Here is a 15,684-nt window from a genome sequence, read left to right as displayed (position 1 = left end):
TCAGGAGGAAGGCTCAACAAGCAGGACATATGGACCTGCTCTGTGTCCCAGTATCAGACATGCAATTGATTGGGGAGCATGGGAGGGCTTCCTTTGTGGCCACACCTACATTGTGAAACTCACAGCCCAGGGAAGCCTGCCTTTTTCTCTCTTTCTCTGATGGTCTTTCACCACCTCAGGAAAACTGCTTCATTTTAACAGGCTTTGGGCCTGTCGTTAAGCTGATGGTGCTTTTGCTCCCAGGAATTTATGTGAAATTTTAATCTTCCATCTTTTCTCTGCCTTTAAACTGTTTAGTTTTTAATTGTGTCATGTGCTGGTTGTCTGTTGTATTGTAAAAGTTATATTGGTTGGTTGTTGTGGTTTTTTTTTTTTTTAAGTAGAAAGGCAAAATGTAATGTATTTCAGGAAAAGGACAAATAAGTAAATCATAGAATCATAGAATAGAATCATAGAATCATAGAGTTGGAAGAGACCACAAGGGCCATCGAGTCCAACCCCCTGCCAAGCAGGAAAATGGAAGCTTCCAGGTGCAAAAGAGCACTTTGCAAAAATGTTGAAAGACGTTTAAGGGGGGTGGGGAGGGAATAACTAAACTGCATCCCACTGCCCATGGGAAACGTCCCTTCCATAAATCATTTGGCAATTTTCGCCCTATGAAACATCCTAGAATGTTCCCTACAAAAATTCAACACCTGCCAATGGGCTTTCAATTTGTGTTAGGGGTATTTGTGTGCTGTTTTCATTTAGCACCACCTACTGTCTCTGTTCATAGGAAAACAATGTTTTTATCATACCACCTTGAATTCAGTAAAAAAAACCAAACACTACTGTCCCTACGTGGGAAGTAAGTTCTGTGTAAGGGTTGGAGTGTGTGTGTTCCCTGAAGGGTTAGAGGAGCCCAGGTTGTCATGAGTTTGCTTTGGGTAGGTGTGGGCAAGACCCAAACTTTTGGGGTTCTCTCCCCACAGGTGAGGGACGCAGGTGGCGCTGTGGGTTAAACCACAGAGCCTACGACTTGCTGATCAGAAGGTCGGTGGTTCGAATCCCCGCGACGGGATGAGCTCCCGTCGCTCGGTCCCTGCTCCTGCCAACCTAGCAGTTCGAAAGCACGTCAAAGTGCAAGTAGATAAATAGGTACCGCTCCAGCGGGAAGGTAAACGGTGTTTCCGTGCGCTGCTCTGGTTCGCCAGAAGCGGCTTAGTCATGCTGGCCGCATCACCCGGAAGCTGTACGCCGGCTCCCTCGGCCCATAGAGCGAGATGAGCACCGCAACCCCAGAGTCAGCCACGACTGGCCCTAACGTTCAGGGGTCCCTTTACCTTTACCTTTACCCCACAGGTGATGCTGGCGGAGCGCCGTGGAACGGACGAGCTGTTTGCCATCAAGATTCTCAAGAAAGACGTGATCATCCAAGATGACGACGTTGAATGTACTATGGTGGAAAAGAGAGTTTTGGCCATGGGGGAGCGTCCACATTTCCTAACCCAGCTGCACTCTACCTTCCAAACCGCAGTAATTGCGTGTGGTTATTTACTTGATTAAAGAAACCGTAGCTATTTAACTGTATGCTGTTTTGTTGATTAAGTAATTCATTGCATCCACTTAAATTTGCATGCAAGAGAAAATGGATGAAAATGGATGACACAGCAACATCTCGGAAGAGGCATTTCCCCTCATCTCTCTTGTGCAGGAGGGGATGTCTTCTTATAAGATGGCAGCCATCTTTTTAGAACCAGTGGTTAAAATAAGTTTCTAAAGGTTGCTGTCCAATTAATTGAGTCACATTCAAAATGTATCTTAATTTAAGGGTTCCCAAATGGGTCACTGTGCTTCATTCAGGCGTCTGCGGCATGTCCGTGAGGAACACACACAATATGAATTTTGTGGAATTCCCAAACAGTAATACAATAAAGGGGGTGGGGTGGGAAGAAGCAATAAAAATACAATTTAGAATTATAAAGCATCTGGCACAGTGCATTACAATTGCTACTAGAGGCAAGAAAAATAATTAAGAGGTCCATGAAGACCCTTAGCAATTTTCAAGTGGCCCATGAGGGGAAAAGTTTGGGAATCCCTGTCTTAATTGGTTTAACCGACTAAGCATTGCAGAGAGGGAAGGGGGGCATGCTGGGGTATCTGGATCTTTCACTTTATCTGCCTGTGGCAATAATGGACACACATCCTGGTTTTTTTCCTTCAAGGACCGGCTCTATTTTGTCATGGAGTATGTCAATGGAGGAGACCTGATGTATCATATCCAGCAGGTTGGGAAATTCAAGGAACCTCATGCTATGTACGTGAGTCTCTTGGGGAACTCAATTGAGAATGGGTTTCTCTCTCTCTCTCTAGCTGCTCTCACACTGGAACAGCTCTGCTTCTTCACTCAGTTCTTACAGGGCATTTGTACAGTATCATTAACTAAACACCCCCCCTCTCAAGTTTCCCCACATTTTTCCTCCTGGAAGCTCGTAAAACCCAACCCTTCTTTTGTAGAAAACTGAGTGCACAATTTCCCCCACTGTATTCCATCCTGCTAGATTGCTCTAGCTGTTTCCTGGGATGTCCTCCAGCCATTTCCTTCTCAATCATTTTTCTTCCCTCTCTAAGAATCAGCTCGGCCTCTCCATTCCTTGCATTTCCAAATAGCTTTGGCTTTCTATATCTTTTTTTCTCTTCCCTAAATTGCAGAAGGGTGTGGGGGGGGTACTACCATTACTGGGAGGGAAGTGGTGGAGAAGGAGTCTTTAACCTTTTCTTCCTACATAATGATCCCAATGAAAATTGCCTTCCAACATTTGGAACGGGCGGACAAGGGACTGCCCAGTTGGCTACAGAATGCCAGAGGTTTGTAAGGAGAGCTGCTATTCCACTTCCGGCTTCAAGCAGGACAGCGTTGAGTGCGTGTTGCTAAATTGTCCTTGTCCAGAAGTACCCTCTGCCTGCCTGTCTTTACTTGCATAGTCACTCCAGTCCAAAACATGATGACACCTGAGAACAGCTTTTCTTACATATCTTAAGACCAGGGTTGGCTTCAAAGGGTGGTCAGGTTGGGCATTTGCAAAGGCCTCGTGTTTGGCAGATGGGCCCACGTGTCCCAAGTGTCACCCTCTTTCAGTTCAAGGGGACCCACTGAAGATGCTTAATTTAGGGATTCCCCAAATCCTGGAACCTGCACTGCCCCCCTCCCCAATGTTTTTATTGATTTTGCAATAGTATTCATTAAATGAACACAATGACTTTCATACAAAGAAAAATCATGTCATTGTCTCTGCTTCTCCTCCTGTTGCCAGAAGCCTAGTAAGTATTCTTATGAATATTCTATTGTACGCCCTTCACCCATGTTTACTACCTACTTTTGGCATTCTCTCAACAGGGATCTTATATGTCATATCATCAAAATCTCTTGAACATAGTTTTAACACTGTTTAAGAGACAAACTACACATGACCGTTGTCTAAATCCTTTGCGTAACTAAAGGCTGTTATGGGGTGCTCGCTGGATCAGGGAAACAGCTTGGGGGTGTAGGTGTTTAATGCTTACACCTCCTGTACTCTAAGCCTAGGGCTTCCTGATCGGAAGGTCGGCAGTTCAAATCCCTGTGACAGGGTGAGCTCCTGTTGATCAGTCCCTGCTCCTGCCAACCTAGCAGTATGAAAGCACATCAAAGTGCAAGTAGATAAATAGGTACCATTCCGGCAGGAAGGTAATCAGCATTTCTGTGCGCTGCTCTGGTTCGCCAGAAGTGGCTTAGTCATGCTGGCCACATGACCCGGAAGCTGTACGCCAGCTTCCTCGGCCAGTAAAGCGAGATGAGCGCCACAACCGCAGAGTCGTCTGTGACTGGACCTAACGGTCAGGGGTCCCTTTACCTTTAACTGTGCTGTTTTCATGATCTAAATCCTCTGTCGCCCGAACACATGCACACTTGCTGTTTGCTCTGTGGCTGAAAACATTCCAGCATGGTGCATGCAGTCCCCCTGTGAATGCACTTAGTAAGAGTCTACAGTTCAATGGAGGATTCCTGGTGAAATGTGTACTGTGGTCCTAAGAGCCATGTGTTTGAAGATCCACCTCTGTGTCAGGTGAATCAGGAGTGCTCCACATACGCAGCAGAATGAAGTGGGAGTGAAGTAATTAATAGAGTTCTGAGGTTGTAGAGTGGTCTGTACCACTTCAGACTGCAGGTGAGACCTCACATTTAAATACCTTTCTATGTAAGGAAAGCAAGCAGCACCCACTTCCTGCACTTGCAAACGAGCACAGCAGGGAGTTAGCTGGGCAAGAATTTTCTCCCTGACGTACTAGATTTCTCCTTGTAGAGAGTTTTTACCTGGATGAGTGTTCAAAAATGTGGCACACACACACACCACCCTCTCACAGCGGTCTGAAGTGGTACAGTCTGCTCTATGGCCTCGGGATTCTACCGCTTCATTCTGCATGCTTACGTATGCCAGAGCTCAGTTTCATGGGAAATTATTACACTCCAGTGAAGTTGTGTAATTGAGTGACCTGAATGCGAAATCAACAAGCGTCCACTTGCTCTAAAAAGAAACGTAATTGACAAGGAGTTTAAAACACGCACTCACCCACCCTCTGTCCAAGCCGCTGAGAAGAACCATGGGAAGTAAGCTTGGGCTACCAATTTTTGCAAGAGACTCCCCTGTCTTAAAATGACATTCAGATGGAATGTGAGAATGACAAGGCAGGCAGCTATGCTGGAGATAGGATCCCTTTTGTCTGAAAAGCCGGAGTCTTAGGCTGCCTGCACACCATTCATTTAAAGTACAGTGGTACCTCTGGTTACGTACTTAATTCTTTCCGGAGGTCCGTTCTTAACCTGAAACTGTTCTTAACCTGAAGCACCACTTTAGCTAATGGGGCCTCCTGCTGCCGCTGCACCGCCGCTGCACGATTTCTGTTCTCATCCTGAAGCAAAGTTCTTAACCCGAGGTACTATTTCTGGGTCAGCGGACTCTGTAACTTGAAGCGTATGTAACCTGAAGCGTCTGTAACCTGAGGTACCACTGTATGTTGTAGTTTACCCCCTTAGAGAGTTACAATTGCCAGCACCCTTAACAAACAATAGTTCCCATGATACTTTGAAGGAAGTCATGTGCTTAAGATGTATGATGTGTGTAGCAGCCCTCCTGTTCCTGGCACTCCGTGTTGGGGTGTGGAGTGGCCGTTCTCCTATATGCATTTCTGGGACCACTTCATACCTCTAATCTTATCTTAGCTCTGCCTTGCATGCAGAAAGTCCCATGTTAAAGGACTCCTGCCTTAAACGATGGAGAGCCACCGCTAGGTGGACAACACTGCGCTAGGCGGACCATTGATTTGAGATGATAGAAGGCAGCTTCCTGTGTTCCTATCTCCTTCTAAAATGAAGCCAACGTAGGTGTAGGGCTGGTGCGTGCAGCTGGAGAAAATGGCCTTTCTGGTAAAATTAGGATCACTGCTGAACCTAATTAGGCTTGTGGGCTGGAGGTTCCCCATATTTGCTCCAACCACCACACTCTGCACTGTCTCCCCACATACATACATACATACATACATACATACATACATTGTTCTTCCTATTTATCCTTGCCTGCATCGCCCCTCTGTTGCCTCCACTGGGTCTGATTACAGATTGTAAGTTCCTTGGCACAGGGATCTGCCTTCTTACTGCTCTGTACAGCACCGTGCATGTTGCTGGTGCCATATAGATAACGGAAAACCTTTAAATTCACAAGAATGAAACTAACCTGTGTGCCTGCCAACCCACTTCCCTGTTACCTGTAAAGGTTGGTACCTGTACGTGGAATATGCTTTAATCCTAACTTGATGCAGCGGGAAGCAGGTCTACGCACAGTAACTTCCAGCCACTTGTACGCAGAATAAAAAGCTCTCTTGTGATCATGCATAAATTGACATATTACCTTTCTGATATGCGTATCATTACAAAGGTGGGGGAGGTGGTAAGTTCTGTGTGGAGGAGCTGTATGGTACTGGAATGGCATGGCTAGTGAGTGTGGCTGCTTGTATTTTTCAAACATCATGTGAAAAGTGGCCATCAGAGCCACCATGATGACTTCAGTGCCACTGCTAATGAAATCCTTGCCGTGTTATCTCTCTCCCTTCCTCCCTCTCCCTGCCTTAACCCTCCTCACCCTTTCCCCCTTCTCTGTTACAGGTTTTATGCTGCAGAAATTGCAATTGGCCTGTTCTTTTTGCATAACAAAGGAATTATTTACAGGTGAGTCTATTCTGTTCTCTATAGAGAACTCGACTGCAAAACCCCACTTTCCCCCCTGAGAATCCAGGGGTTCTGGCTCCATTTCTACTTCCCCTCTGCCCCCTCTCCAAATCTCTACAGGACTGCCTCCTTCCTTCCTTCCTTCCTTCCTTCCTTCCTTCCTTCCTTCTACTATCAAGATTCTAATAGGCAAAAAATGCTGGCAGCATTATGATAAATTCAAGAGAGTAAATAAGTTTTGATGGATGTAACAGTGGAAATCCAATTTGAATAGTTATTGTAAAAAATGCAGGGATGTAAGATATGCAAAATGAACCATGGAACCATGGCTTGCGGAGAGTTGCCTGCATGCCGAAGGCTGGGCGCACTGAGCCTTTGGCATGCAGGCAACTCTCCACAAGCTGCGGGAGCCCGGCGCGGGCTCCCATGGCTTACGGAGATCTGCGCGAAGCCTGGAGAGTGAGAGGGGTCGATGCGCACTGACCCCTCTCGCTCTCCAGGCTTCAGCGAAAGCCTGCATTCGCCCCATAGGACGCACACACATTTCCCCTTCATTTTTGGAGGGGAAAAAGTGCGTCCTATGGGGCGAAAAATACGGTATGTAAAATGTTTATTTGAAATCGTAAAACAGAATTTATTTTTTTTAAAGAGATATTCTAATAGGCAAATCATCTTTCATTCTGGATTGTCCTTTTGGAACTAGGAATGGGGGAGGAATTCAGTTTGCATTTAAAGGTGAACATGCCTTATTTGCACTTTCCATAACTGAAACATAGCCAGTGGTTGAAATGCAGGCTTTTCCTAATGTTCTCCAGCCAAGTAATGTGCACAAAGATGCATATCCTAAGATAAAGTATGCACAAAGATGCAGGTGTACACATGAAAATAACTTACAAAAATGCATTATATTAGGGGAAATTGCTTTGCAGAAATGTGCACATCAAGAAAAAAATCATACCAGACTGCTGGTGAATTTTCACAAGACAAAAAATCACAAATTGATGTGGAAGACTGAATTTCAAACTGGAAAAGTGAGAAACTGGGAGAAGCTGAAACTGATGAATCTGCCCATCCCTTCCTTACTTGGAGGATGTATTTCCTAGCTGTAATTTGGCACCCTCTGCTGGGCACTCCTATTGCTTGCTTTGTCTCTCCTGCCCAGGGATCTGAAACTGGACAATGTAATGTTGGATGCTGATGGTCACATTAAGATTACTGATTTTGGGATGTGTAAAGAAAACATTTTTCCTGGCATCACCACACGGACCTTTTGTGGAACACCAGACTACATCGCTCCAGAGGTACAGAATGCTCCTAAGTCTCCCATCCCCAATCACACAACTCACCACCCTTCCAAAGAAACATCAGGTTCCTTCTGCTCTAATCTAAACTCTCCCCAGGAATTTAACCTTATAGGTTAGACTTGTTGCCTTCTAAAAACTCCAGAGCCCTGGTTTCAAATTCCTACCTCTTATGCTCGGATCCAAAACAACTGTATGTGACAGGCACAGCCATTATTGTATATTCCTGTGCCTGGGGTCTAATTTTACAGTTAAATGTGTGGGGTTGTGAGTGGAATAGTTGGCCTCCTCCCCTGCCTTAATTCGCTGTGTCCCTTTCATAATCCGTTTGACCGTCAGAGCATTCGGGACGAAGCAGGTTGTTGAATGAATGAATCTGCTATCCCAATTCACCCTCTTTCCAGGAATCTTAGAACTTAGCTCTCCAATGCATGCCTTGGTGACTTATAGACGAGGTTACTCTCCAGAGGACACAGGTGGCGCTGTGGGTTAAACCACAGAGCCTAGGACTTGCCGATCAGAAGGTCGGCAGTTCGAATCCCTGCGACGGGGTGAGCTCCCGTTGCTTGGTCCTTGTTCCTGCCAACCTAGCAGCTCGAAAGCACATCAAAGTGCAAGTAGATAAATAGGTACCACTCCGGCGGGAAGGTAAACAGCATTTCCATGCGCTACTCTGGTTTGCCAGAAGCGTCTTAGTCATGCTGGTCACATGACCCGGAAGCTGTACGCCGGCTCCCTCGGCTGATAAAGCGAGATGAGCGCCGCAACCCCAGAGTCAGCCACGACTGGACCTAATGGTCAGGGGTCCCTTTACCTTTACCCCCCAGAGAGGCTCGCTTTGCTACTTCTCTACTAGTTTTTCAGACATTGGGCAAAAGCAACTTAATTTCTAAGGACATTTGGGACCAATTGAATCATGTTTGTTGCCTCTATTGGGACTTCTTGGTTTATATGGTTTGGATTTCTGTTATTGGTTGTTATTTACTACGTTGCTTACGGTTTTAGAGTTTATTTTCGTAAGCTGCTTTGTTGGACCTGTTTGGGTAAAAAAAAATGGAATGAAAAAGGTCTGTAGATTTAAAGGACCTAACCTCCCATTTCTACCCATCTTAGATTATTGCCTATCAGCCATATGGGAAGTCAGTGGACTGGTGGTCATTTGGTGTCCTTCTGTATGAAATGTTAGCTGGGCAGGTAAGTATGTTGAGGTGGGGTTTTTTCATGATCCAGTCCAGGTCAAGGGATACATTTGTGATCTCAGGGGATGGTTTGTGGCTGTTGCCAAGAGACCTCAAGGCATTAATTCCTTAGTCTAAATATTCCACCTGCCATAGTTCTCACTCTAGCTTTACCTGGTGCTCCTGGTCCACAGCCACCATTTGATGGAGAGGACGAGGATGAACTCTTCCAGTCGATCATGGAGCACACGGTGTCCTATCCTAAATCCCTTTCACGTGAGGCTGTCTCCATCTGCAAAGGGGTGAGTCCTGGCACATCCAAGAGGGGAAAGGCTTCGCGCCACATTTCCTTTTGGCTGCCCTGAAGGTTGAAAACAGGTGGTTGTGAGTGAAACAATGGGTGACTCTCATTGGGAATAGAAGGACTTTCAGGGAAGAATTGGCCGGAAGGTGGGGGGGGTGCTTAACTCTGAATTCACAAGCTGATTGTTCTGCCCCTGGACATTTTTAATGGACAGCAATAATGGGGGAGCAGGGATCCGCAGGGGAGAATCGGCAGGGTTGTAAAGGGTTAAACGCTTCTCCCTCTCACCCAGGGCTGGATTTAGGTTTGATGATGCCCTAAGCTATTGAAGGTAATGGGGCCCTTTATATGTCCAGCTGCCCTTTGTCAACAACGAATTGCCGCTATTTTTTGTGTTGAATATATGCTATATGGTAATTTATGGATCTAATAGGTATCTAAAGCCATTTGCACATAACAAAATATGTATTTTATCAAAGTAATTGTTATATATCAAAGTTATTGATATCAAAGTAATCTTATATTTTGGAAATGTACATCCAGTTTTTTCCCATTCAATTTTTTGGGGAGCCCCCAATAGAGTGGGGCCCTAAGCTATAGCTTGTTTAGCTTATATAGTTGTACCTCCGCTTACGTATCCCTCTGGATACGTACATAGATCAGTTTATTAGTATATCCCTCTGGATACGTAAACTTCAGGATGCGAACATGGCAAACCCGGAAGTATTTTTTTTGGATTTCACCCCGTGCGCATGCACAGAAGCGCTAATCCGCTTGCAAATTCCTCAGGATGCGGCCCTACCTCCGAAACGGATCCTGTTCGCAACCAGAGGTACCACTGTACATAAATCCAGCACTGCTCTCAACTTGCTTCCCTGTCTTGGTACATGCAGATTGGGAGACATGCATTTCTTGAGAGAATGTCCATCCTGTAATAGGCAATCTCGGACTTAGAAGAGGAGGGTGTTCCTAGCAAATCTCTTTCTCTTTCCCCAGTTCTTGACCAAGCATCCACTGAAGCGCCTGGGCTCAGGACCAGAAGGGGAACGGGATATCCGGGAGCACGGCTTTTTCCGCTGGATGGACTGGGAGAGGCTGGAGCAGCTGGAAATCCCCCCACCGTTCATCCCCCGCCCAGTGAGTAGCTTTGGGTCCCCAAATGAGCTTGGCCACATCCAGCCGTGCAGACTCCTGCCACCAGGTGTGAATAGGCACACACCTGTATTTTTGCATGTGGATGGGCACACTCAGGTTGTCCTATGGACCTGTGGCTCAAGCACAGTGTCACGTACCTCCATTAAGAATACATGCATTGCTGTACATTACTCAGGCAGAACTTTGCATATCTACAAATCTGAACCTCTTCACACATTCATTGCAACATGCATAGATCACTTTATTAGTATATTTACTTTCTGTATGCCTTCCTCCAAGGAGTCAAGGCAGTGTACATTGTGCCCCCTCCCATTTTATCCTCACGGCAACCTTGTGAGGTAGGTCAGCCTGAGAGTGTGTGACTGGCCGAGGTCACCTTCATGGCAAAATGAGGATTCAAACCTGAGTTTCCCCAGACTTATTCCAACACTCTTAAACTACTACACAATACTGCGTTTCATATCTATTAATATCTGTAAACACCCACAGACACCAGCTCTAGATATTTGAGCTGCAGCATGCAGAGACCTTCACACAACACAATATAATGACATGCACCAGGAATAAATAAAACGGTGATCAAGATTCAGGGCTGTATCCAATGTTAGTCATACCCGTAGATCCATTTCAAACTCCTTTCCATTCCCCCGTCTCCCTGAGATGGAAAGAAATGTCAAACAAAACTCAGAAGGGTAACAGAGCGGTGGGGTTTTTTAAGGTTAAAAATTCAAATGTTGTGTTTGGTTTTTAATTCCGGAAACGTTATGAAGGAACGCCTTTGAAGACGTAGCAGGTTCAAGAAAGATTATAAAATGGAGAGGGAGGGGTTGTGTTAAAGAAACCAACAGAGATAATACTTATTCCCTTTCTCTTTCCATTTTCCTCGTTCCCCTCATCCCTCCTATTCCCCTTTTCTTTCTCTCTGCCCCCATCCCCCCATCCAGTGCGGCCGAAGCGGCGAAAACTTTGACAAGTTTTTCACACGGGCACCTCCAGCGCTGACACCCCCAGACCAGCTGGTCCTCGCAAGCATTGATCAGAGCGAGTTCCAGGGGTTCACCTACATCAACCCTGAGTTTGTGCACCCGTCCACGTTGCGGCAGGGGAGCCTCTCCCCAACAGCCCTGCCCCTCTCTCCGACCAGCATGCCCCTCTCTCCGACCGGGATGATCCCTTCCCCAACCTCCCTGGTGTGAGAGTGTCTCCCGGATGACCCTTGACCCTAAGAACCCCAATTCAAGCCCTTAGAATTCTGCTCCCGGGAGAATGACTCCTGCTCAGAGCTCAGCCCTATAAACCCTACGCTTGACCTTATGACCCCTGCCTCCCCTAGAAAACACTTTTTGTGTTGTTAATTGTCTCCAGTGAGTTGCTTCCCTCCTTCCTTACCTCCACTAGATGAAACCCAGATCAGTGAGGTTAAGAAAGCACACTTATATCTATAGAGGGATTTTTAAACTCCACCAATAAAATAGGAATATTCCCTAGGTCAAGGCCAATCTTTTTTGAGCATCCCCCAATTAAACGGAGTTTGCGTTGGCACAAAGAGAGAAAACTGTGCCAGGCGTTTCTGTAAAAATGGCCCCTTCAGTACTGTGTTTACAAGGTTTCCGCCCTATAATCAGAGCAGTGGATAGCTTCCACACCATCAGAAATTCCTCTAAATTGACCAAAACATGGGATGGCCTAAGCAGGCAAGGGGGCAACAGACAGGACTGCGCACACTTTGTGACAAAACAATGGAAATTGTGGCTGGAATCTGCCCAGAAGACATGCCCTCTGCCCTAAATCCAGGCTGGCCACATGACTGCAAAGTTCTGGCAAATGGGTTGAGTAGGCAGTAAAATGAAGGTGTGTTGCAAAAACAGAGGTCCAAACAGGAAGCAGTCGTGGAACTCCTTAGTTCAACGTGTATTTTTTCATCCCTTACAAAAGGCCATGCGATTGTTTATTTATTTGGCCCTTGCAAATTTTTCTTTGATGAGTTTGGTTTCTCTAATGGATAAGGGGAATGCAGTGGGCATAATTATACTCTGGAATCGAAGAAGCAACCGTAAGGTGAGCATGTGATCACTGACCAAAATAGCAGCCTGTGAATTATTATTCCATGTGTTGCTCTGCACTAAGGTGGGGGGTGGGGGAGGAGAGCCCACCCTTTCACTGCTGTCTGTCCTGATCATGAGCTTTCCTTCACAGGGCCATGGCTGAGTGGTAGAGCGAAGGCCATGGGTTCAATTTCTAGCTTCTCTAGGGCTGGGAAACCCCTAAGGAGAGCCACCACCAATCAGTTCAGACAGGACAAAGCTAGATTGGCCCAGTGGTCTGACTCAGTATATGGCAGCTTCCTCAGTCCCTTTATACAGGCTTAAAATAAGATCGGGATGCCTAATCTATGTTTAAATGATCCTGAGTATCTGTTTGCCCTGGAAGTAATTTTTAAATTTGGGGAAATGTCAGGAAGCAACACCTTCCTTCCCTCTCTCTCCCTGCCTCCCCTGCTGATTGACTGCTCAGATAATTTCCGAAAACCCTTCTGGTCTTCATCCCTTGCCCTGTTCCCAGATCCTAGTCCTAAATTTCGTCTCCGTGGTGCTTTCCTTACCTGCTACAGTGTGACGATGTAACCTTGAACTCGATAGATCTTACCCAACTTAGTTGGAGCCCTTCGATTTCACGCATAGCTAGGATGTCTGCCAGTGTAGAACCCCAAACTGGTCCTTCCTCTACACCCCTACCCACCCACCCACCTCACTCTTTGTGACACAGTCCTGCCCTTGTTGAGCCCCGATGGCTCCGTCCCCCATTGCCCCCGGCCCCCAGCACTGACACCTTTGCCTTGCTTCCTTCAACATGGCTGCTTGCATCACCCACTCAGCTGTTGAAAACCAGACTTTGGAAAGGAAGCGATGACAGCAACAGAGGTGGCACGCTAGACTCTGAGGAGAAAATATCGTCCTCCTTTATAGTAACACACAGCATGTCCAAATGCGACTTTTCTTTTGTTCTTTTCTTTCTCTCTCTCTTTCTCTGGTGCATGGACTATATTACATGAACATTATAGTATATTTATTTATTGATTGATACCTATCTTCCACGTTTCCATCCTGCTCAGTGGCCACCACCAACCCTCTACATCTGCCCTCCCAAGTTAACACCTGGCAGCCTCTTTCCAGCTTTAAAACTCGAGGTGTGTGGTAAACTGAAGATGGCACCTTCTCTCCCCCCCGCACCCCCCCAATTCTCTGGGACTCCTCTTAACAGATCATTTCATTTATCATGAATACCCTGTTGCTTTTTGATGTGGGAAAGACACCCTGTCAAGCTTGTGTTGTGAATATTTTTCATTATGTGGCAAAAGACTGGTATTTGTTTTTACCTCATGAGGGAAGCCCATTGAGAACTGGTCTTTGTCCTGATTTGCCCAGTGCTGGCGATTTCCGTAAGAGCGAGTGCTTGCCATGTTAAATGGGTGCGTGTAAGATGATCCTGGGGTGTCTCTGCTGTGCCAAAAGTTACAAAAACTGGTCTTAGTCGGCGACTGATTGATGGGTGGAGAAATAATTATATTCTGCTGGCAGGTCATGTAGATGAGCCAAGCGAAAAATTTCAAGGCCATTCTCTTCCCTTCATGCATCAGGCTGCAGATTCTGGTGCATCTGGGCCAACAGTCCCTCTTTACCTTTCTCCTCTCACTTTGAAATTGGTGGAAGCTAGATTCGGCCTCTGTCACCTCATGCCTGCCCATTCTATGCCGACCTCATTCCTCCTTCTCTGGCAGAGGGTTTTTATCAAGCACCCAGCAGGCTATAGGCTTGGGCAAATGGGCGTCAAGTGGGTAGCCCTCTTCAGCCCATCCCTAACTCAGCAAGGGCATGGGGTTAAGAGCGAGCATGGGAGCTAGACCACAAGTACCTTGTACCTACCGAAGGAAGAGATAGCCTTTCGTTAGACCAGAAGATGTTGGGATCCAGAACTGCTGCGCTCATGAAAGATGAGTAAGATTGCTAATAGGACCGGAATTGTTCTCCTGAGTCATTTCCAGAGCTCTTTCCCCTTTGGTTTGCCTGATCCTTCCAGCACATCAGTCTTCCGCCAGTTTCCAGCCTCGGTCTTTTTTCTCTTTGCTGACATCCCTTCCACCCCCGCAGCTTGGGAATAATCCACTCACACCTCCTTCCCTTCGGCTTGTGGTTCTCTGTAGCCAGTACCATAGATTAATGGACTCACCTATGCATTTCAATATAAAAGATATTTATCCAACCCGCAGTGTGCCTTGCCTTTCTGTCTCTGTGTTGGTTGGCGAGACGTTGCATTGTCATACTGGATGAAAGGGACTTGGGCTGCATTCCCTAAGCATCATGACCAGGGAGTAAGAAGGGAAGCGGACGGTGGGGTGGCACCCTTCACCTGACCCATGTTTGCTGGAAGGTGCAGGGGACAGGCAGCAGGGAGCATCGTCTGGTGCAAACGCGGCAGCAGGAGCATGAAATTGGTTCTGCTGATGCATTTGCACTGAGCCTACTTTGCTGCTGCTTCACTCCTCCCCTTCTACCTCCTGGCAAGCAGCAGGAACTCAGCCAATCTGAGGCCAGGTGAGCAGCAGGACCTCTTCACATTATAAATAGCAAATGGCATCTAACACCCTGCAAACTCTGTGCAAATAAATCAGGGCGAATATTCAGTGAACAGGTCATCAGGAAGCAACAAAAGGTCCAATTTGCTGGTGCCGGTGAGAAGCACATTTGTTGCATCAGGGTGCCAAATCTTTAGAAACACAGCCTGAATTTACTGGAATGTGATTGACTCTCAGCCCAAAATAGTGACAGTCCAGCAGCAGCCCGGGTTTTAGCCACTTTTGCCCAGATGAATCCTCCAGAGATTTCTACAGAATTCCTACAAAGTTTCCATGTCCGGATCTTGTCCAGGAATGTTGTCTACATTGATGCAACCCCATGTGGTTTAGCTGATCTCCACCTGAACAGAACTTCAGATGTTGGTCAAGCAGAGAGAATTGGGATCATCCCTGCCACATTTGGGAGAAAAGATCAGGCTATGATTCACACCACAGTTAAAGTGGAGTTGGGTGCAGACTACCCAGAGGTACACAGCACCACACTCTGAGTAGTAAAACCTCATAAGCTTAGAGGGACTTGCTCCCATCCCCAGTTAACACGGGGAGGATCACAGCCTTGTTCCGGCTTAACAGAGCAATCCTAAATAAAGAAAACTATAAATTATGCACCTGAATTACCCCTATTCCAAACTCCATTCAGGACGATTTTTTCTTACACCATCCTTTCTCTGGTTATGTTTTGCTGGGTTGCTAAATTGTCCCAGAGTTGGAAGGTGTTTGGAATAGGTGCAAATCCTTGCCCCGCCCCTGGAACACTCCTTTTTGGGGACATGCTGATGTAAGTTACACCAGTTTTAAGTTCTGCCAGCTGTGCAGAACTTTAGGGTGTTTAGGGAGTTAAGCTGGTATATCTCCAGCTGAGCTAAGCTTAG

The 15,684-nt window shown here is 46.5% G+C and overlaps 1 protein-coding gene across 1 annotated transcript in view; it reads left to right on the top strand.

Annotated features, from left to right (window-relative positions):
- Positions 1 to 14,439, top strand: part of PRKCG (protein kinase C gamma) — a 61,440-nt gene extending 47,001 nt beyond the window's left edge. The window contains exons 11-18 of the mRNA XM_080978096.1: positions 1,342 to 1,515; positions 2,205 to 2,296; positions 6,179 to 6,241; positions 7,404 to 7,542; positions 8,656 to 8,736; positions 8,915 to 9,022; positions 10,021 to 10,161; positions 11,124 to 14,439. Of these exons, the coding sequence (XP_080834222.1) occupies positions 1,342 to 1,515; positions 2,205 to 2,296; positions 6,179 to 6,241; positions 7,404 to 7,542; positions 8,656 to 8,736; positions 8,915 to 9,022; positions 10,021 to 10,161; positions 11,124 to 11,375 (1,050 nt within the window). The 3' untranslated portion in view covers positions 11,376 to 14,439. The remainder of the gene's footprint in view (positions 1 to 1,341; positions 1,516 to 2,204; positions 2,297 to 6,178; positions 6,242 to 7,403; positions 7,543 to 8,655; positions 8,737 to 8,914; positions 9,023 to 10,020; positions 10,162 to 11,123) is intronic.
- The last annotated feature ends 1,245 nt before the right edge of the window (positions 14,440 to 15,684 follow it).

This window comes from Podarcis pityusensis (genome assembly GCF_964106645.2).
Source record: "Podarcis pityusensis genome assembly, chromosome: 13".
Taxonomy (NCBI): Eukaryota; Metazoa; Chordata; class Lepidosauria; order Squamata; family Lacertidae; genus Podarcis; species Podarcis pityusensis.
The sequence above is the reverse complement of the archived record's forward strand: the minus strand, read 5'-3'. Positions and strand labels throughout refer to the sequence as shown.